The following is a 21,648-nucleotide window of genomic DNA, read 5'->3' as shown; positions in this document are numbered from 1 at the left end:
ATGACTGATCTGCTGATAAACACAAATTCACATTCGTACTTTTAATTATTAACGCAGACCAGCTTCCGCTTGAAGTTATTTAAACAATGATTTTAGATTTGTTTTTATGATACAACTACAAACCTTAATTATACATCAAACAGAAATAACCGAACCTGAACGGCGTTTTGTGCATTTAAAAATCAAAGCGCACATTTGCAGCTCGAAAGCTCAAAAGCTCGACTGCCGCTTGCCAGTATCGCTGGCCTCTCCATAGTGTAGAAATCAAAAACAGCTGCTTATCCCACAAGCTTGACTCAAAAGTTGCGCTCTTGAAAGCTACACCATCATTCAGTTGCTTTCGGCTGTTCAAGGCGTGCGGTTGCGCTGTTCGGCATTAAAGAGAAACGAGCGCGTGAGAAGCTGAGGCAGCTAGTCGGTGAAATCTACGCCAGCAACAAAAACAACAGCAATAATCAGTGTACATGTGCAAAAGTTTATTGTCGCGGTTGGTCTTTCATAAAATCAACGAAAATAAACAACCTTAGTCATAGTATTGAGATGTATTTAAGCGGGGCCACCAAACAAAGAAGAATCGCGAATTAGAGGCACAAAAGTGCTAAGAATAGAGAATCGAAAGAAAAAGTGACAAACAAAACAGAACAAAATCCCATAAAACGCGTGCCCCAGACACGAAAACAAAATCAAACGAAAAGAAAATACAAAAGGCTCCATTGTTTAGTGCATGTGTTTGTATGCATGTACTATACGTATACGTGTGTGACACATGTGATACTAAAATACCGTTCGTACATCTGTTATAAATTGAGGTAAAAATCGTAAATCTGTGCAGCTGCTACACTATTTTATTTTTTTTCGGAGGGGGGAATTGAAACCAAGCGTTACACATTTTGTCAATGTGGGCATAACAAAGAAGAGCAAAAATTTGCGGGCTATCGGTTGAAATGAAAACACGTTTTAGCATTTCACTTGCCATCGTTGGCGATGTTTATACGCGCAGTTGCGCATGCGCAGAGCCATGCTGCTGTTGTTGTTGCTGTTGCCATTGCGGCTGCTTGCAAAATAGCCGTTATGTGCGGCTCTGGCCATTGTACAACGGCCGTTGGCGGCTATGCTGTAAAGTTGTCAAAGCTTTGTTTCACTTTTTTCTACAAATTGCCTTGTTTAGCTTTAGAATGCCAATTCTCTCTTTCAATCTTCCCCAGTCGCTCATTATCGCTCTCGAGTCTAGTCGCCGTTTAATTTAATTTTGTTATTCAGTCGGCGTCAGCAGGCGTAAAACTTCTTAGTGCGTTTGGTCTGGGCTGGTTGGTTACGTACCGCTTTCATTATTTATAGCCACCTTTGGATTTGGCCGTGATTTCTGTTTCAATCGTGCGTGGCCCCCATTTCCCGCGTTTCGATAGCAGCTCCGCATTAATTAAAAAATGAAACAATGAGAATCTAGGCCAATCCCCACAAATTATCTCCACCTCTTCTCAGATAAATGTATAAATACATTCATACATATGTATCTACATAAAGATATAGATATGTAAGTATTTTATATTTGTTAATGCTATGTGGCGTATCTTAAAGTTAGGTTAGATAACAAAAGTTGATGGTGCGCCCACAGCTCAAGAAAATTCACTTTCGTTTTCATTTTTTTTTTTTTCTAAAGGCACTTTTCAGAGCCTCTTAATTGTTATAAAACGACACACGCGTATATACATATTTATATATATATATATACAAAGATTAAGACATTAGGCGCAGCGTGACGCCTGCACCGTTACACAATAGCTGCATAATAGAGACAAGCCATTTAGCACATTTCCCCAAGCAACAACATTTTCATTTTCATCTACAAAAAGAAAAAAGGCAACAACAAGATTACGATATCAAAATCATCTCTAAAGAAAGTGAAAGCTGGGCGCACAATTAAATATATATGGAACCGTTGTTGTTTTGGTTGGAATCGTTTCTGTTGCCACTACGGCCTTTCTATTATTGGCTGCCCTTACAGCCGTGCACTGAATGCCCAATAAGCATGTCATTCGATGGACAATTATGGGAAAGCTATAAACAAACAAGACAAGAGCCCGGCATTGAGTCAAAAAGTGTGCCAAAAGTTGTTCACGTGCACAACCGGTTTCCGAGAGTTTTGTAAATCATTTCCTTTTCCCTTTTTTATTTGTAATACCTGGGGTTGATTCCAAAAATATTTTGCATGCGACGTTTTATCGCTGAAACTTGACCTGCATATCTCGGTCTTAGTTATAGCAGCTTCTCAGACTTAACCTTGCCTAGACCGAAACAAGTTTCTTGTTGCAATGCCCAGAGCCATGGCAGTCGCAGCCCTGCCGATGAGTTAATATAGTGTTCAAGCGTCCGCCATCAAAGCTTATCTAGCCCATTGAACTCTTTTACGAGTAGTTGTGGGCTACTTACTTAGCGCCTCGACTGAGGCACTTTCGATTTTCACAGAAAAGACATTGGTTTGTCGAGACCTTACTCCACCATTAGTCCCCCGTCTGGGACGATTTCACTGCGTAAGTACGGAGGCCAATGTACGTACTGTTGGGCCTTACCGGCATGCCAATTACCATGCCAGCGGCCAAAGGCAGCGTCGCACTCGCAATTGAGGCCTCCAAAGCAATGTTTTGCGTCTACATACTCGTTCATTGAAATTATGCATAAGACGTATTCGTACATACCTCACACTATAGTAGTACATAAGATATACATATGTATATGAATACAAACATACGTTCACATACTCACACATTGTCACAAATGGCCTTAAGCTTTTGCTAGCGGGAGATACAAAATAAACAGCAAACAAATCAATTTACACATGTTGCATTGTTGCCGCTTTTATTGGCATTGTTGTTGTTATTGTTTTGTGCGTGTCATGTGATGCTAACAAGTGAGCTGAGTCTGAGCAACTCAGCGGGCACTGATAGGATAGGATAGCATAGGATAGAATGTCAAAATAATATTAGCTGATAAGCAAGGGCTCTACTCAAAATTCATACATTCATTAACTGATTAAATGATTGTTGATAAGTCGCCAAAATAGGCCGCTGTGCTACTATACTTCCCCGTTTTTAAATAACACAAAAGCATATCATTCCAGTGGAAGCTATCAGGTCGTGCCCATCTTATAATTACAATTATATATTTATTTATTTTTTTTATTCATTGTAAATTCCTATGTGATGTGATAACACTATTCGAACTTAGATTACAGCCATAGCTCGATGACCTTAAGCTAGACTTAGAGCTAGTTAAATATTTACAGAAGAAGGAATTTATAGTTTTTAGGGTATTTGTGGAAGCGTTTAACGAACGGGTAATGACCAATTTGACTGATTGACCTTAGATGACCGTTCTTGTATATTATGTAGTAACGGAAGATGTATAAATATTTGTTATAATTATTAATAATAATTGGCATTATTTCTTATGTCAGCCACTTGTGTTTGGATAGTCGTGTTTTTAAGTACATATGTACATATGTATGTGTGCGATAATGAGCGGGATGTTTCCGATCCAAAAGCTGCTCTTTGAAGTTGGCGATTTCGTGAAAACATCGTTTCCCAAAATATTTGTGTTGGGTTCCCGGATCTTGAAAAAATCAGTTGGCAGATTGTGGAACATTAGAGGGATATGCTCAGAATTGATTCAATTGAAGGTAGTAAATCTGGGCATATGCAGTATTTATGTTTTGATGTTTTTGCAAATTTAATTGCTTTTGTTTTCGCTGTGTAGTTATATGGAGCTCAAATATGGGAGCAGACCTTTGGCAATCGTGAAGTTGAGGTAAGCATCCATGGTGGGTGTGAGCCTCCTAAATGCTTTAGATCATTTATTTAAGTAGAAGATCAATGCTCGAAATTGTTGAAACTTAATAAAAACTATGTTATTTATGGGGGTTTCTCGAAAAGCGCCGAGAGACATTCTTAGAGCGGAGTGGTAATCGTAATTGAGTAGTAGTCACTCAATTCTTCGGCTTGTCATGAAATTTAGAATGTATTGAATGATTGTTGGGGTTATTATAGCCTGTACCCAAAGGTTAAAAGGCTATATTCGTTTTGTGCGAATGTATGTAACACACAGAAGGAGGCGTGTCAGACCCCACAAAGTATATATATTATTGATCAGGATGACAAGAGAAGTCGATATAGCTATGTCCATCTGTCCGTCCGTCCGACCTTCCGTCTGTCTGTCTGTCTGTATGAGCGGAACGATCTCAGCAAGTACAATAGCTACGATAACCAAACTCGGTATCCAGATTCCCATAAGCCCTAAGCAGGTCAAGTTTATTTTTATACCCTGTACCCGTAGGGTAAAAAGGGTATATTAGGTTTGTGCAAAGTATGTAACATGCAGAAGGAAGCATCTCCGACCCCATAAAGTATATATATTCTGAATCAGCATGACGAGAGAAATCGATCTAGACATGTCCGTCCGTCCGTCTGTCCGTCTGGATGAACGCGAGGATCTCAGAAACTATAAAAGCTAGAATAACCAAAGTTGGCATCCAGATTCTCCTAGATCCGAGTAAGGACGAGTTTATTTTTTTTTTTTTTAATTTTCCCCCCCTTCCCCTGCTGCAGAATTTCGTCAATAGCGTCCACATTTCAAATGGTACCTAAACCAAACTTTGCACACATAATTTATAAATAATTATCTACTGTTGTTCAATTATTCAATTCTGTCAATTCTAAGAAAAGTTATTAGCGAAACAAATTCTCGCCAGTACAACCCCCACAAACTGCAGCAACAAGTTCGCTCTTCTTCTTCCTCTTTTTGCTGCTGCTTTGGGCGCATATAACTCAGTGACGGAAGTTTACCTGGGTACAGGGTATTACACTGTCGGGCTTGCTCGACTGTAGCGTTCTCTCTTGTTATAACTTCCGTAATTCTTGGAATTTTGAAATCAATTTTTACATCCAGTTAGTGCTTATGTGGCCGTGTGACCTATCATCATGATAGGCCAATTCTGAAGAAAGTTATAGCCATAAATAAAATCGCTGCTCATGCGCTGCCTGCAGCTCTGCTGGCAGCGCTGCCCGCAGCCGTTGTTGTTGTTGTTGCTGCTTTGGTTCAACTTTGTGTTCTTCTTGTTTAATATTTGCATTTTGTCGCGAGTAGAAAGTATTGCTTTCCTTCCGGATCTTCGCTTAACTCTATATTTTGCTGGATCTTTCAAAATCTTCGCGATTACTGTGCGACTTTGCCCAATCGCACGTGAAATTTGGTTATTATTCAATCCAGATTTAAAATAGGCCATTATTAAGCCTTTTTCTTGGTTAGATAAAAGGTTTAATCACGCCATTAAATAAAAATGTCCTATTTTTATTTTTTTAATGTAAAACACCAAAAATTTACTGAACTGTTAAGATTGGTTGCAATTTTTAATATGTGTCTTATCATTATGATACAGTTGCAAATAGGCAAAAATGTGAGCTTCTTAGTAATGCTAATGGTACTTTCTCAAGCTTATCTCAAACAAGAAAGGAATGCTAAAGTCGAGCAGGCTCAACTCTTAAATACCCTGTACCACCCCACAAAAAAGAAATTAAATTAATTAATTAATTTAATTTAATTAATTAACTAAATTAATTTAATTAATTAACTAAATTAAATATAAAATATTCCATGCATGCATACATACATTTACATCAGAATCGTGCCTTATGCGTGTTTGTGTACTTGTACATATGTATGTATGTGTGCATTGGGCCTGGTTATATGGCTATAACTTTTTTTCCAATCATTGGTATACGGATATATAATCACTAACCTAATGTGACTACCAAATTTTAGTTCAAAATTCCAAGAATTACGGGAGTTATAGAAAATCGTTAATATGGGAGAGTGGGGGGATGGATCAGAAAAAATGAACAAACTCGTCCTTTCTCGGGCTCAGGAGAATCTGTATACCAAGTTTGGTTATTCTAGCTCTTATACTTTCGGAGATCCTTGCGTTCATACAGACAGACAGACGGACATGGCTATATCGATTCGGCTTGTCATGCTGATCAAGAATATATATACTTTGTGGGGTCTACCAAGCCTCCTTCTGTGTGTTCCATGTGCACTCGCACAAAACTAATATACCCTTGTACCCTTTGAGTACAGGGTATAAAAAGGAATGACCTAGGTTTTTGCAAAGCCTATACCCTATATATGCCTAAATTATTTTAATTAGTATACTTTTAAATATACAGAGTATAATAACATGTGAAAAAGCTAATGTTGGAGACCCCGATATTAAAATACTCTGTACCTATGTGTAGAACAATTATAGTATAAAGGTTTTGGTTTGGTAACTACATACGTGTAGTTACATATAGAACTAAGTACATACATATGTATATGAACATCAAGTAACTCTCTGCACAGCAAGATCCCCTTGACTTGCATACTTGTATTTATAGTTTGAGACCTCGGCATGTGCACATGTCATGTGCGAACCCATTCTGAACATGCCGCAACCGCGGTAGCCGAGATAGCAACATTCAAAAACAACAACAACAATGATACAATTATAATTGTTTCCCGATGCTTAAGAGCAGTAGCTCGTTATTGCCATGCTCGTATCTGTTTCATTTTCTGCTGCAACCACTGGCCTGCTGATGAACTTAGTGAATTTGTCACCCCTTTTGCTTATTAAACAAAACAAAGGAGATTATATGCGACTGTCGGTTTAATGTATCTTCTTGGGAATTGCGCTGCATTGTCAGCTAATCGCGTTGTGCTTTTGTTTACAATGAACCCAGTTTCAATTTTCTCATCTCAGTTAAAGAGCAATCACCACCAGCAGAAGAAAAACATGAGAGAACGCTACAGTCGAGCAAGCCCGACAGTGTAATACCCTGTACCAAGGTAAACTTCCGTCACTGAGTTATATGCGCCCATAGCAGCAGCAAAAAGAGGAAGAAGAAGAGCGAACTTGTTGCTGCAGTTTGGGGGGGGTTGTACTGGCGAGAATTTGTTTTGCTAATAACTTTTCTTAGAATTGGCCATTTATTAAACAACAGTAGATAATTATAAATAAATTATGTATGCAAAGTTTGGTTTAGGTAGTATTTGAAATGTGGACGCTATTGGAAATGTGGACGCTATATGGAAGGGGGGAACATTAAAAAAAAAATAAACTCGTCCTTTCTTGGACCTAGGAGAATCTGGATACCAACATTGGTTATTCTAGCTTTTATAGTTCCTGAGATCCTTGCATTCATTCAGACGGGCGGACATGTCTAGATCGATTTCTCTCGTCATGCTGATTCAGAATATATATACTTTATGGGGTCGGACATGCTTCCTTCTGCATGTTACATACTTTGCACAAATCTAATATACCTTTTTTACCCTACGGGTACAGAGTATAAAAACTTTAAAAAAAAATTACATTAATTTATTAACAAGTAAAAAAGCTAAAGTCGGGTGTTCCGACTTTGAAATACTCTGTACATATGCTTAGAATAATTATAGAAATTAAAATTAAGAAAATTAAAAAAATTTTTTGATCGATTTTACCTCTCTCGGTATTCGAACTCACGTAAAGGGTGTATAATTGCACATATACAAAGCAATGGATGACTATGCGCGTCTATTCGTGCCTGTGTTAACATGTTTGCAGTCAACCAAAAGGGTGAAAGGCTATACTAGTTTTGTGCGAATGTATGCAATAGGCAGAAAGAGGCGTGGCAGACCCAACAAAGTATATATATTCGTGATCAGAGTGACAAGTCGAGTCGATATAGCCATGTCCGTCTGTCCGTCCGTCTGGACGAACGCAAGGATCTCAGGAAGTACAAGAGCTAGAATAACCAAACTTTGTATCGAGGTTCCCCTAAGTCCTAGGCAGATCAAGTTTATTTTTTTATTCTGACACACCCCCCACTCCCCCGCAATTTGTGATTTTTCTTAAAATTTCCGTAATTGTTGGAATTTTGAAATCAATTTTGGTAGTTACAACCAGTTAGTGCTTATGTGTCCACAGGATAGGTCAATTCTGAAGAAAGTAATAGCCATAAAATATATAGAAGAATAGAATCGCTGCCATGCTCTGCTTGTAGCGCTGCCCGCAGCTGTTGCTGTTGTTGCTGCTTTGGTTCAACTTTGTGCTGCATACATACACGCATATAAACACGAATGATGTAAATGTATGCTGTTAAAACTGAACATAAACATGTCTTCTATGTATGTATTAAATACATTTTCTTTATTAATTTAATTAATTAATTAAATTTTTTTTATTAATTTAATTTTTTTTTAATTTTCCTTTTTTGTGGAGAGTACAGGCTATTTTACTGTCGGGCTTGCTCGACTGTAGTGTTCTCTCTTGTTCACTTGTTCACTTGTTCACAGATCTAATATACTTACTTTAGTACTTCAGGTACAGAGTTTAATAATTATGACGTTGCCTTTGCCTCTTGCATCTTTAGCTTCATATCTGCAGTTAATAATCAGAATTGTGTGTATAAGTTGGCTACTTGTATAACGATTTTGTTATCAATGACAACAGTTATATATGTATGGACGTAATATATTTTTCAACGACCTGAGGTTATCACGAACATTTGTGAGGCCATTAAATGCGTCAAATAAAAAATAAATATTTTTCAAGAAAAAATAATGTTAAACAAAAGTGAAATTAACATATATAGTATAACAAAACAAAATAAAAATGTTCTTTAGCTTCATTAAAGTGATCTACGATACGTGATACGTAGAGCTCCCAAGGATCGCACATATCTTTGATAGTAATTGGGAGTCATCTGTTTTCATATTCACGAGTCCTTGATTGAGAAATTTGTATATTTATTTTTATAAAAGGGCCGGCACAACAGTATTATTGTTAAATTATGTTCAAAACTTTTTGGGGCCCTGTACCAAAAGCGTATACAAGTTAAGTGCGAGAAGGAGGCGTCACAGACCTCAAAAAGTATATAAACAACGGCAACGGATGAACAGAAAGTTTCGATATCGACTCGTCTTGTCATACTGCTCAAGAATATAACTATTTGACCTATAATGCATAGACGATACATCGCTTAAATAAATTGGATTTTAATCCAGCGTGTTGTAAAAATCATCAGGTTTAGGGTCCAAAAATAACTAACTTGAAAGCTTAAAACAATGGCATTTCGATTAATTTGCAAAAAATTTTACCACTTTTTTTTCTGATACCCCTCGCTGTTAAAAATGATATCATTAGTAATTTAATTTAACTACTTCTATGAGGTGTCCACACTTACATAATTAATTGTGTTGTAGTTACCAAAGTCAAACGTAATCCAATGGGTCAGTATTTCGAATTGTTTAAATTTTATTCGATACGTCTTTCTTCACTTTTAACGTTAGTTAAAGGCACCAAAAATAAACAAATTGATATTTAAGTCATAGACATAGTCAAATATTTTCACTGATCAGAGTTTTTTTTAGCAGCAAGGAGCAGTAAGGAAATTAATAAACATTTATTGTTTGCGGTTAAAGTTAAACTATTTTAAGTCAGCTGGTCGCCATAAGAGTCAGCAGAGAGATTACAAAAGTGGTAAATTTCCATTCACTTGAGATTATGAATCAGAAATATGTCAACCTGTTTCCCAATCTGTCCAAACGCATGTCACATAAACAGATATTCCAATTTATTAATTAGTATAATTTTGAAAACTGCAATATTTCAAAAAAAAATTCAGATTTTTTACATACAAACATGTTCTGATAAGAACCTGCACAGACGCCTTTTTTTCACCGTAATAGTAGTGGCGAAACCACCAGCACATAGCTGCCTAACACTACGCTAATACTTGTATTGCAGCTTAATATACCCTTTGCATGCAATATACAAGGTTATTAGGTTTGTTGAAAGTGAAAAATTTAACCGGCAGAAGGAGGCGTGGCAGACCCAGACACAATGTATGTACATATATATATCTATATATATAAAACAGTTTGTCCTGACTGACTGATTGGTGATCAACGCACAGCCCAAACGGTGAAATTTAGGAAGCTAAAATTTGGACTCAAGTATCCTTTCATAGTGTAGGCTGGCGATAAGAAGGGATTTTGGAAAATTCGAGCTCCAATGGGGGGAAAACTAGCTTCAAAGTTGTTTGAAAAATCCTCATTTTTCAACCGATCGACTTCTAAAATCAATAAAAGAATACAAAGAAAGTTGCATACTTGGTTTTTTGAATATTTTGTTGGAGACTGAATTATTGGGGCTTTTTTGGGGCACAAGAGGAAACCGCGTCGACAGCCCACAGCCCAAACGGTAAGAGCTAGAAAGCTGAAATTTGGGCTCAAGTATCCTATCATAGTGTAGGTGCGCACTAAGAAGGGATTCGAGCTCCAATGGGGGGAAAACGAGCTCCAAAAATTGTTTGAAAAATCTTCAGTTTTCCACCAATCAACTTTAAATTTGACTTTTATAATTTATAAAAGAATACAAACAAAACTGCATACTCGGATTTGTGGTGGATCTTGAATTATTGGGGTTTTAATATTAAATGAAAAGTTTGTGTTATAAATTTTTTCCGATCGATTTCAAATTCGGGGACTGTAATCTACGTAGCTAAATCTACAACATTGCTTTCAAGGATTTTCAAAATATGCATTTTACAAATGCAGGCAGAACAAACAATACAAAATATCAAACAGTTGGGGACAACTAAGTATACATACACACACACACACACACACACACATACAAGCAGCTGTTTGTGTAGTTGCGTGCAAACGATTGAAGTAGCCAAAGTAAAATGTGAGACACTAATGTGTGAATGTACACACATACATACATATGTACACATCTATGTATGTATGTATGTTCATTCGTCTTGCACCGACAGAGCAAGAAATGTGAATTAATTAAAAATTTTTTTACATTTTTAAAAGTAATTTTTTCTTTGTTTAGTACATTTGGCATTAAGGTTTTCATTAGTAACTTTATGCAGCAACAACAAATTACAAAGAACGCAAATATCAAATAGTTGGGGACATCATATAAACACACTCACACACAGAACAAGCAACAGTTCGTGTCTATGTGTGCGGTTCTCTACGTACGGTTGAAAAAGTAAAGAGAAACATGCATGCATATGTACATACATACATATGTATGTATGTATGCCTGTGTACGTACATATATAGCATGTATGTACATTCGTATGTAAATTTTACATTGGACAATCGAACACTGTTGTTTGATTGTAATAAATAATGTTCTATGGTTTTAAATAAAATTTTTAAAACGAAAAACAACAACAACTGCAACTCATTGGCTCGCGCTTCTTCTTTCGTTTTGATCATTTACGCCTGTTAATTTCAAAGGCAAAATGCCAAAAGTTTACAGTTACCGTCGCTAGGCAACGACTGCGTAAGCGATAGTAAAGCAGAAACCGCGTTGCGGGCAGATGTACATATGTATGTTTGTATATGATTTGTTCTAATTGATCTCAATAAATTATAAGATGTTATTATTTAAATTTTCTGTTAATTGCATTCAAACTTCGATGGAATTATTGATTGTATCGACGGATTCAACTATCGATAGTTTTGATGCTCTAGCACATAGAGCATCCGACATATGCCCATCTCAGCTGATCGCATATTTACAGCGACTTATGTATGTATGTATATAGGCGGATAACACCTGCATGAAAAATTTAAATGTATGTACATATCAGCGTTGCCGAACGCTCCAATTTTGGCGGGACGTCCCGATTTATAAATCAAAATTGAATGTCCCGCGTCGGACTTTTCGGGGATAACTCGACCGTGCGTACAACGTGCTGAGGAAGCACAGAGTTAAGTCAGGACTGGCAGTCCGCCCGGTGCGGAACGAAGATATGTACATATGTATGTATGTACGTATAACCATAAATAGTACTTATTGTACTATATTGGCTATATTGGAAAATGAACTCTTTAAAAACCTTTAGAGAGCGTCGAAAGAAGAATATCATATAGTAAATAAACTTTTAATTATAAGCACATTTTACTTAGCCCAGCAAAGACGGGCAAGACCTGCTAGTATACATATGTATATACTTGATCAGCATGACCAGACGAGTAGATAAAGAAATGTCCGTCTGGACTCTGTGTGCAGAGACGTAAAGACAATATTGTATGTAAATGTATTTTACGACTCTAAGTACGTGTTATTTATTTTTATATTATTTAAATGAACTTTTTTTTTAAATAATAATTTTACAACTTATAATCATATTTTTACACTCCGTATATTAGGCTTGCGGGAAGTAAAATATGTAACAGGAAGAAGGTGGCAGGCACACCCCACAAAGCATATATTTTCTTGATCAGCATGACAAGACGAGTCGATCTAGCTCTGTCTGTTTGTCCGTCCTTCCGTCTGTATGAACACCTGGATCTCAGAGACTATAACATAGACATGCATATAGTACACTCACATAGATACAATTCCTATGTAAATGTGCAATTATACACCCTTTACGTGAATTCGAATACCAAGGGAGGAATCGATCAAAAAAATGTTTTTTCAATTTCTATAATTATTCTACACATGCAAACAACTGTGCAGAGTATTTCAAGGTCGGGACACCCGCCCTTAGCTTCTCCACTTGTTAAAGCTGTATTTAATACTTTAAGTTTTTGTATAAAGACATCGATGTTTTTTCTTCGATTTACATCTATTTTTCTGTACTGCACACATACACTTGTCATGTACATATGGGCATTTCCACCGGAAGGTACATCGAGACCAAAATTTAAAAGTTATTGAATTCACTTTGCTTATCATATTTTTACAGAGAAATAATCAAACAATTTAAATAAATTTTAAATTTATGAACAACCCGTTTCGAGATATTTTATTCCAAAGTCGCGAAAATGTAAAGTTTCTCATTTGGATATTTATATCACACTTCTGTTTTGATCATATTTCCTAAAGAGAGATATTTTTCATTGACCCTTGCTATTTAAAATCTTCCTGATAGTACAAAGAGTCAAGCAAGAATGCTTTATATTTTCATATATTTCGATATCCTCGACATCGAAAAACCTAATTTACCCTTGTACATTTCATGTACAGAGTATAAAAAGATAAAGATATTTAGCTTCTCCACTTGTTTGTTTTTGTGGGAGTCGGAATAAGGTATTTAAGTTGAGAGAGCCCACTCGACTCCAGCATTCCAGTCTAGTTATATTTAAAACATTGTAATCCAACTGCTGTATCATAGGAAATGAGCAACACAGACTGATTCTTTTAGATATCAGAAGTTTCTGTAATTTTATATGAGTAGTTTTGTTTTTTTGTTTTAATTATTGTGTTGTGAATCGGCTTCCACCATTGTCCATAATGCGTCAGTTTTACGTTTCTTATAAAGGAGAGACCCACGCTTAAAGAATTTAAGTATTATATTTGTAAGTTCGATGATGATGGTAGCGCCGTAATTCGAACCGGAGTCGACTCTGGAACAAACTCATATTGTGGAATTCTTACCAGGCCCCAGCAGTTTTACTTTCGCCACTAAGTTTGTTGCCTCGTCAAGGGAAGGTTTTGTATATTGATTAATTGACGACAGCGGAGATTCCGAATTATAGATACGAGTCATGCAAGTGTAAAAATTGCAATTAAATTCTATAAATTATTGTGGGAATTTATTTATAAACATGCATGGCAAGCAGTTGTGTCATAAAATGGAGATATGTAAAGAAAGTAAAACAAAAATACAGCTAAAGGAGTGAAAAATATTTAATGAAGGGCAAGAAGGTGGCAACAAGTCGAAACGAGTTTACAACAATAATGATTTTTCACTTTTTTTTATAACCCAAAAATGTAGGTCAAGTGGCAACTGGGAATACCTGTGCGTGCCGTGAAACACAGAGAAATTGAGGGAATAAACAAAGCGGAGCAGAGGAAGCACCTGGGGCCTCAATTATGACACAGCAGTTGTGTCGCAGTCGACTAATCTGCTGCCTCATCGTGGCACTTGGTGTGCTCGGTGTTGCTCATGGTGAGTGCGGAAAATGTTAAAAATTCTGAACTGAATTCGGGTACTATACATGTAGTTATTGTTTTGCCAACTATAGCGCTGCCCTTTCTCTACACAAATGCACGTCCCCCATTGAATTGGACTCAGCCAGTCGATGAGTGGATTGTAGAAGCCCAGCCCCGCAGCATAAGTCCCCACATAGAGCTCAAGACTTTTGCCAATCGGACAAACAGTGAGCCCTCAGAGAGCGATGACGAGTTTTTGGAGCGACTTCGGCAAATGAAACGCAATCGTACTTCACCACGCATGCTCTGGTATGACACATCAGTGGGCGATGGTCTAGTATATCCACCCTTCGTGGATAAGGCACTGAAGCTATTCAATCTGAAGCAGGTTGCTTTTGAGATAGAGAACAGCGTTATGTCGAAGGTATCGTGCACTGCCTGCAAGGCGGGGGCGGGTTTGCTCCAGCACTACATCAAGGCGGGAAAAACGGAGGCCGAGATCATGAAGATGATCTACCAATTCTGCGTCAATCTCAACATACAGGTCAGAATTAGACAAAACATTTCTTCCAATATATATTAAACTGGCATTTATTTTACAATTCTATTCAGAGCCCAAGGGTTTGCGAGGGCGTCTCACATCTGTTTGGCAGCGAGGTCATTTACGTGCTCCAGCGTGTCAACTTGGGCCCCGATGAAATTTGCAGCTTCGTCATAGGCGATGGCTGTGGTGACGTGTACAACCCGTACCATGAGTGGGAGGTCGTATTTCCACCAGTTCCCAAGCCCCCTGTATTAGCCGAGCTGCCTATACCTAAAGAGGCGGCACCATTCTTCAAAGTGCTGCACATCTCGGACACGCACTACGACCCCCACTATGTGGAGGGCTCCAATGCCGATTGCAACGAGCCCCTGTGCTGTCGCTTGAGCAGCGGTAGGCCGGCCAACCCTAATGCGGCGGCGGGAAAATGGGGGGACTACCGTAAGTGTGACACGCCCAAGCGCACGGTGGACAACATGTTGTCCCACATCGCAGACACCCACAAAGATATTGACTATATATTGTGGACCGGAGACTTGCCACCGCACGATGTTTGGAACCAGACGAAAGAGGAAAATCTGGAAATCATCAAGGAGACTGTGAGACAAATGACGGAGATGTTCCCGGGCGTACCCATTTTTCCTGCACTGGGCAATCACGAAAGCGCGCCGGTCAACAGCTTTCCGCCTCCCTATGTCAATCAGGTGGACATATCCATCAATTGGCTATACGATGAGCTGGACGTGCAGTGGCGTCGCTGGCTGCCGCAAAGTGTATCGCACACCGTTCGCCGCGGAGCCTTCTATTCGGTTCTGGTTCGACCCGGATTTCGAATTATATCTCTGAACATGAACTATTGTAATAACAAGAACTGGTGGTTACTCCTTAACTCTACAGATCCCGCAACGGAGCTGCAATGGTGAGTAAGAACAGAGGACTAGGGATTGGGGTTGCCGTGACTGGGGATTTATCTTTGTAGAAGAGTAGGACAAAGTACATAAATACATATAGGACATTAAAGCTAAAATGTAAGCAAGAGCGAACGCTACAGTCGAGCAAGCCCGACAGGAACTACCAAATAGCAAATCTCTGTGGTACTTTCCGAGAGCTAGGGCAGACATTTAGTGCAATATATGTATGTACATATGTACATACATATACTATCTACCTATACATAACACATACATATGCACATATACATATATGTATATTTTTGAATTATGATAGCGATGTTCAGGGCAAGTTATTTCTAGAATTAAAAGCTGCATAATTTGCCAAAGATATTCGATCAACTTATGCATTATTATGCACAACATTTAAATGACCATGCACACACACATTTAATTATTTTATGCAGGCGCTATCTACCTACTTACCTAGAGGTGGGAGGGAGGGAAATTCCAAAATATACATTTTCTGCGTATTCACATAAGGCATCTTGGACTAAAATTTGGTGTTCCTAGGTCTTATAGTCTCCGAGATATAGGCGATTATACGAATGGAAAATCAGGAAAACCCCCAGGGGGGAAGTGGGGGGGGGGGGGGGGGGGGAAATCAAAAAAATGAAACAAACTCGTATATATACTTTGTGGGGTCTGCCACGCCTCCTTCTGTCTGTTACATTTATCAGCTCCCGCAAACCTAATATACTTCTATACATTTCATGTACAGAGTATAAAAACTGAAATAATTAATAGAGTATTTCCTAATGTTAAAATATATTTTGGTCGTGTTTCTTTTATTTTTATAGCCTGCACCCAAAGGGTGAAGGGCTATACTAGTTTTGTGCGAATGTATGTAACACACAGAAGGAGGCGTGGCAGACCCCACAAAGTATATATTCTTGATCAGGGTGACAATCCGAGTCGATTTAGCCATGTCCGTCTGTCCGTCTGTCCGTCTGAATGAGCGTAAGGATCTCAGAAGGTACAAGATCTAGAACTACCAAACTTGGTATCCAGGTTCCCATAAGCCCTAGGCAGTTTTTTTTATAACTCCCGTAGTTCCTGGTATTTTGAAATCAGTTTTAGTAGTTACGTCCAGTTAGTGCTTATGTATCCGTATGCCAAATTTCATCATGACCAAAAAATTAAAATTTTGATTAAATAATGCCCGATGCATTTAAAAAATAATTTATGCATATGATCGATGAAAAAACTTCAATAAATCCAACGCAGATCCATCTGAAGGCGAAATAGTGCGTCATAATAATGAACGTGTGGTCGACTTTATATGGAACAATTTTTTCTAGGGGGACAACGGCCCCCCCTGCCCCCCCCCCCCCCCTGAGTACGTCCTTGTATACATACAAATAGACACGTGATGTAAATGTAAAACTGTACATAAACATGTCTTCTATGTATATATTAAATAAATTTTCTTAATTAATTTAATAAATTAATTTAATTATTTTTAATATTTTTTTTTTTTTAATTTTTCTTTTTTGTGGAGAGTACAGGCTATTTTACTGTCGGGCTTGCTCGACTGTAGCGTTCTATCTTGTTATAACACGTTCGTGTATTTTCGTTCCTTATTAAGTCAATCACGACCATGCACGAAATCGGAATATGAAACACGCCACTCGTGTCAACGCAGTGCAGCAGTGTGCCACGAACAAAAAGCACCGACTATGCCAATCTCTAATACTGTGAGTGTGCGTATGTGATGTCCCCAACTGTTTGATATTTTGCGTTGTCTCTTATTTATTGTTGCTGCATTCGTAAAGACTTTTTCCTATATTTTGAAAAACGTCAAATACCAAGTTGTAGATCTAGTTATGTATGTTGATTATGTACCCCAAATTTGGTCGATCAGACAAAATTTATAACACAAACTTTTCATTTGAAAAAAATTGAAGAAATATTACAAGACCATTAATTCAAGCTTCAAGACAAATTTCAAAAAACCGTGTTTGCGGTTTCTTTTTATCTTTCATAGATTATACGAACCCATCTTGATCGGTTAAAAAATGACGGTTTTTAAAACGAAATTTGAGCTCGAATTTTCCAAACCCGCTTCTTGGTTGCTCATGTAGAATTTAAAATGAATCATGTATCCAAATTTTAGCATCCTAGCTCTTACCGTTTGGGGTGTGTGATGTTGATTGTGTTCCAACTTTGTTATGCTCCAGGAAAAATTGTGGAAACCAAGTATACAGTTACTTTCTGGGAGCATATAAACTAAGTTTAAAGTTAATCAGATGAAAATTATAGTATTTGGAGAAACGTTGGAGCCCGTTTTGCCCTCTTTGACGTTTGAATTTTCCAAAACCGCTTCTTATCGCGCATCTACACTATGAATGGATATGAATCCAAATTTCAGCTTCCTACATCGTATCGTTTGGGCTGTGCGTTGATCACCAATCAGTCAGTGAGGACACACTGTTTTATATACATATGTATACACATACATATAGATAATAAGGAAGCCTTTGAACGTATCGCAAGAAATCCAGAAGGACACATACAAATTTTAAAATGTGTTTTATGAATTAAATAAAACACACAAAAATGTGAAATACTTGTTTATAATAAATTATAATTTCTTATTCTCTTTTAAGGTTCATATACGAATTACAAAGTGCCGAATTCTCCAATGAAAAGGTGCACGTCATCGGCCATATTCCTCCAGGGCACTCGGATTGCCTCAAGGTGTGGTCGCGCAACTTTTACAGAATCATTTCTCGCTATGAAAACACTATAACAGCGCAGTTCTATGGCCATACGCACTACGATGAGTTTGAAATGTTTTACGATCCACATGATCTGAGTGAGTTTTACCTTTAGGTCTGTCTATCCATTTAATGCAATATTTATGGTCCATGGATCTTGGTACTATTTTAGCGCACGCCAACAGCATTGCATATATTGGACCCTCCGTATCCCCATATTATGATCTGAACCCTGGGTATCGCATTTACTATGTGGACGGCGATCATGATACCACGACTCGATTGGTGATCGACCATGAATCTTGGATTATGAATCTCAAGGAGGCCAATCTCTATGATTATCCCATATGGTACAAGCTTTATTCAGCGAGGGCCGCTTACAACATGAAAGCTTTGCGACCCGCAGATTGGGATGATCTGATAAACGAGCTGACCAACAACCAGGAGCTTTTCGATCTGTATTACAAGTGGGTTGGCAATTATAAAACTTTACTTGTTCCGCCTATCTCTACGTTACATTTATGTTAGAAATTACTGGAAAAACTCACCGGCACGGCCAACCTGTGATGCGGAATGCAAGAAACGTCTGCTTTGCGATTGCAAGAGCGGCCGTTCCCATGATCGCAAGCATTTTTGCGCAGATGTGGAATCCAAGATAGACGAGGGCTCTTCAAAGTCTTGGAAGTCATGGTTCTATCGTGGACTGAGCAATTCGTATGTACTGCTAACGTAGTTTTATTCACTTTTCTGTTTGTGTTGTCGGTATTGTTGGTAACTCATGAAACGCTCAAAAACGTTGCTGCCATTTTTGTTTAGTGTTCATTAGCTTGCGCCGAAAGTTATGCACTTAATAATAATAATAAATACATATTTTTACTTTCTGCACGGTGTTGGTTTGACTAAAAACAGGGCAGAGACTGATAAAGAACCCAGCGCAGAAGAGACGACGACTTGGGAGCCGATAGATGTTATCTATGCCTTTGGCTGAGTTTCAATAAATGCTTATTTGTAAATACGCTGTTAACAAGTTTGTGGTAACGAGGTCTAAACTAATCCTGATGACAATAAATGTGCACACATTTCAATGGAACTCTTTTTTCTTCAACTATTAACCACTTGCAGCTACAGTTTGCTCTCCTCGATAACCTATTTGCCCAAATACCTGCTGGGCTATGGTTGAATGCGTCCCCCTCCAGCAGCCAACGAGTCAAGTCAATGCAATCGAATCAGTGCAAGTACATACGCGTACGCATTAAGTTTTCTGTGTGATAATTAGCAATTAAACTAAATAAGAATCTTTCTACTTTTACACTCTTTACACACATACTGGTACTTTGCATACAAATGTTATGTATATAAGTATTTCCATAGGTGTTAACTTAATAAGTATTACAAGTACTCTTCAGTTATTTCATCGTCTACGTCTTTGCTTTCCCGTTACATCAAGCCGAGTCAGTGAACAATAGTCATTAAATTAGTCGAGTGCGAGTTGCCGAGTTGGTCGCCTAGATATTCAGGCATCCCGGCGTGGCCGTAGCACAATGGAAACCGTTACACAAAATACTTGTTAATTTCGTAAATAGGTTACTCTAGCTTTAGTCCTTAACTAAATGTAACTATATTGTATTCATTATGAAAAGATTAAAATTCATATCGCACTTAAAAAACTAAAATGAATAAAATAAGTTTTTTTTCGTAATCAGCTATAGTCTCCTGTGAGCTTGAACATCCGATTGGATGATACCTAGAAAAAATCATTCAGCATTTCTTCTCCAACGAATTTTCACCGAAGTTTCTAAGTCAAATCCGTATTTCGATATTGGTTGTTTCAGTTCACTACTAATTTGTTCGGCGATTTGTTCGGAGACATGTTCATGTACAGTTTCAACAGCAGACATTTACATCAGAATCGTATCTCTGTGTATTGCTATGCGAGTATGTATGCAGCACAAAGTTGAACCAAAGCAGCAACAACAACAACAGCTGCTGGCAGAGCTACAATCAGAGCATGGACAGCGATTTCATTTATGGCTATAACTTTCTTCAGAATTGACCTATCATAGAATAACCAAACTTGGTATCGAGGTTCCCCTAAGTCCTAGGCAGGTCAAGTTTATTTTTTTATTCTGATACACCTCTACTCTCCCGCTATTCGTGTTTCTCACATAACTCCCGTAATTCTTGGAATTTCGAACTAAAATAGTTTGATAGAAGTTTTTGATAGACCAATTTAACAAGAAGTAATAGCTATAAATATATTTGCTGACCAAGCGCTGCCCGCAGCTGTTGTTGATGCTCGTGCTTTGGTTGACTGCAAACATGCTCACACAGCCACGTATAGACGCGCATAGACGTACTACATACACTCACATATACGCAATTTCTTTATAAATGTGCAATTATACACCCTTTTCGTGAGTTCAAATACCGATACCAAATACTAAAATTTGGTGTCCCTAGGTCTTATAGTCTTCGAGATATAGGCGATTATATGAATGGAAAATCGGGAAAACCCCCATAGGGGGGAAGTAGGGGAAAAATCCAAACAATAAAACAAACTTGCACAGCGTACACACATAACGCATCTTTGTGCAAAGTTTGGTGTCTACTTCTTATAGTCTCTGAGATCCAGGTGTTCATACGGACAGACGGACACACAGACAGACAGACGGACATGGCTAGATCGACTCGTCTCGTCATGCTGATCAAGAATATATATACTTTGTGGGGTCTACCAAGCCTCCTTCAGTGTGTTCCATGTGCACTCGCACACAACTAATATACCCTTGTACCAATTGGGTACAGGGTATAAAAATTTTTATTAAATAATGCACGATGCATTTAAAAAACAAGTAAAAAAGCTAAAGTCGGGTGTCCCGACTTTGAAATACTCTGTACATATGTTTACAATAATTATAGAAAATAAAAAAAATTAAGAAAATAAAAAAAAAAACAAGTAAAAAAGCTAAAGTCGGGTGTCCCGACTTTGAAATACTCTGTACATATGTTTACAATAATTATAGAAAATAAAAAATAAGAAAATTTAAAAAAATTTGATCGATTTTACCTTTCTCGGTATTCGAACTCAAGTAAAGGGTATATAATTGCACATATACAAAGCAATTGCGTCTATGTGTGTGTATGTATGTTTATGTGCGTCTATTTGTGCCTGTGTAAGCATTTTCGCAGTCAACTAAACAGCAACATCAACAACAGCCGTGGGCAGCGCTGCAGTAGCAAATATATTTATGGCTATAACTTCTCGTTAAATCGGTCTATCATAGTGAAACTTGGAATACGGACACATAATAACCAACTGGGGGTATTTCCAAAATTTTAGTTCGAAATTCCAAGAATTACTGGAGTTAGAAAAAATCGCAATTGCGGGGGAGAGAGGGGAGAGAGGGAAATTCCAAAATATACATTTTCTGCGTATTCACATAAGGCATCTGGTAC

The 21,648-nt window shown here is 37.8% G+C and overlaps 1 protein-coding gene across 3 annotated transcripts; it reads left to right on the top strand.

Moving 5' to 3' along the window:
* The first annotated feature begins 358 nt into the window (after nucleotides 1-358).
* LOC115624529 (sphingomyelin phosphodiesterase) lies at nucleotides 359-19,847 on the top strand. Of its 3 annotated transcripts, XR_003995474.1 has the most exons (9): nucleotides 359-809; nucleotides 13,824-13,997; nucleotides 14,074-14,525; nucleotides 14,594-15,441; nucleotides 18,082-18,290; nucleotides 18,365-18,659; nucleotides 18,721-18,906; nucleotides 19,102-19,234; nucleotides 19,315-19,332. XR_003995474.1 is itself a non-coding variant. In XM_030519251.1 (8 exons), the coding sequence occupies exons 2-8, from the start codon at nucleotides 13,922-13,924 to the stop codon at nucleotides 19,370-19,372; spliced, it is 2,124 nt and encodes a 707-aa protein (XP_030375111.1). In that variant the 5' UTR covers nucleotides 359-809; nucleotides 13,824-13,921; the 3' UTR covers nucleotides 19,373-19,847. The 3 variants fall into 3 exon arrangements, 2 of the variants coding, with proteins under 2 accessions (XP_030375111.1, XP_030375110.1); XM_030519251.1 differs by lacking the exon at nucleotides 19,102-19,234 and having other exon boundaries at nucleotides 19,315-19,847; XM_030519250.1 differs by lacking the exon at nucleotides 19,315-19,332 and having other exon boundaries at nucleotides 360-809; nucleotides 19,102-19,277.
* Nucleotides 19,848-21,648: the final 1,801 nt, after the last annotated feature.

Source organism: Scaptodrosophila lebanonensis, unplaced genomic scaffold, assembly GCF_003285725.1.
Source record: "Scaptodrosophila lebanonensis strain 11010-0011.00,11010-0021.00 unplaced genomic scaffold, SlebRS2 tig00000061-arrow-pilon, whole genome shotgun sequence".
NCBI lineage: Eukaryota > Metazoa > Arthropoda > Insecta > Diptera > Drosophilidae > Scaptodrosophila > Scaptodrosophila lebanonensis.
The sequence above is the reverse complement of the archived record's forward strand: the minus strand, read 5'-3'. Positions and strand labels throughout refer to the sequence as shown.

Coding starts and splice junctions, on each gene's coding strand:
- LOC115624529 (XM_030519250.1), top strand. CDS start 13,922: ATGACACAGCAGTTGTGTCGCAGTCGACTAATCTGCTGCCTCATCGTG. Junction 13,998..14,073: donor TGTGCTCGGTGTTGCTCATG/GTGAGTGCGGAA, acceptor TGCCAACTATAG/CGCTGCCCTTTCTCTACACA. Junction 14,526..14,593: donor GCGTCAATCTCAACATACAG/GTCAGAATTAGA, acceptor AATTCTATTCAG/AGCCCAAGGGTTTGCGAGGG.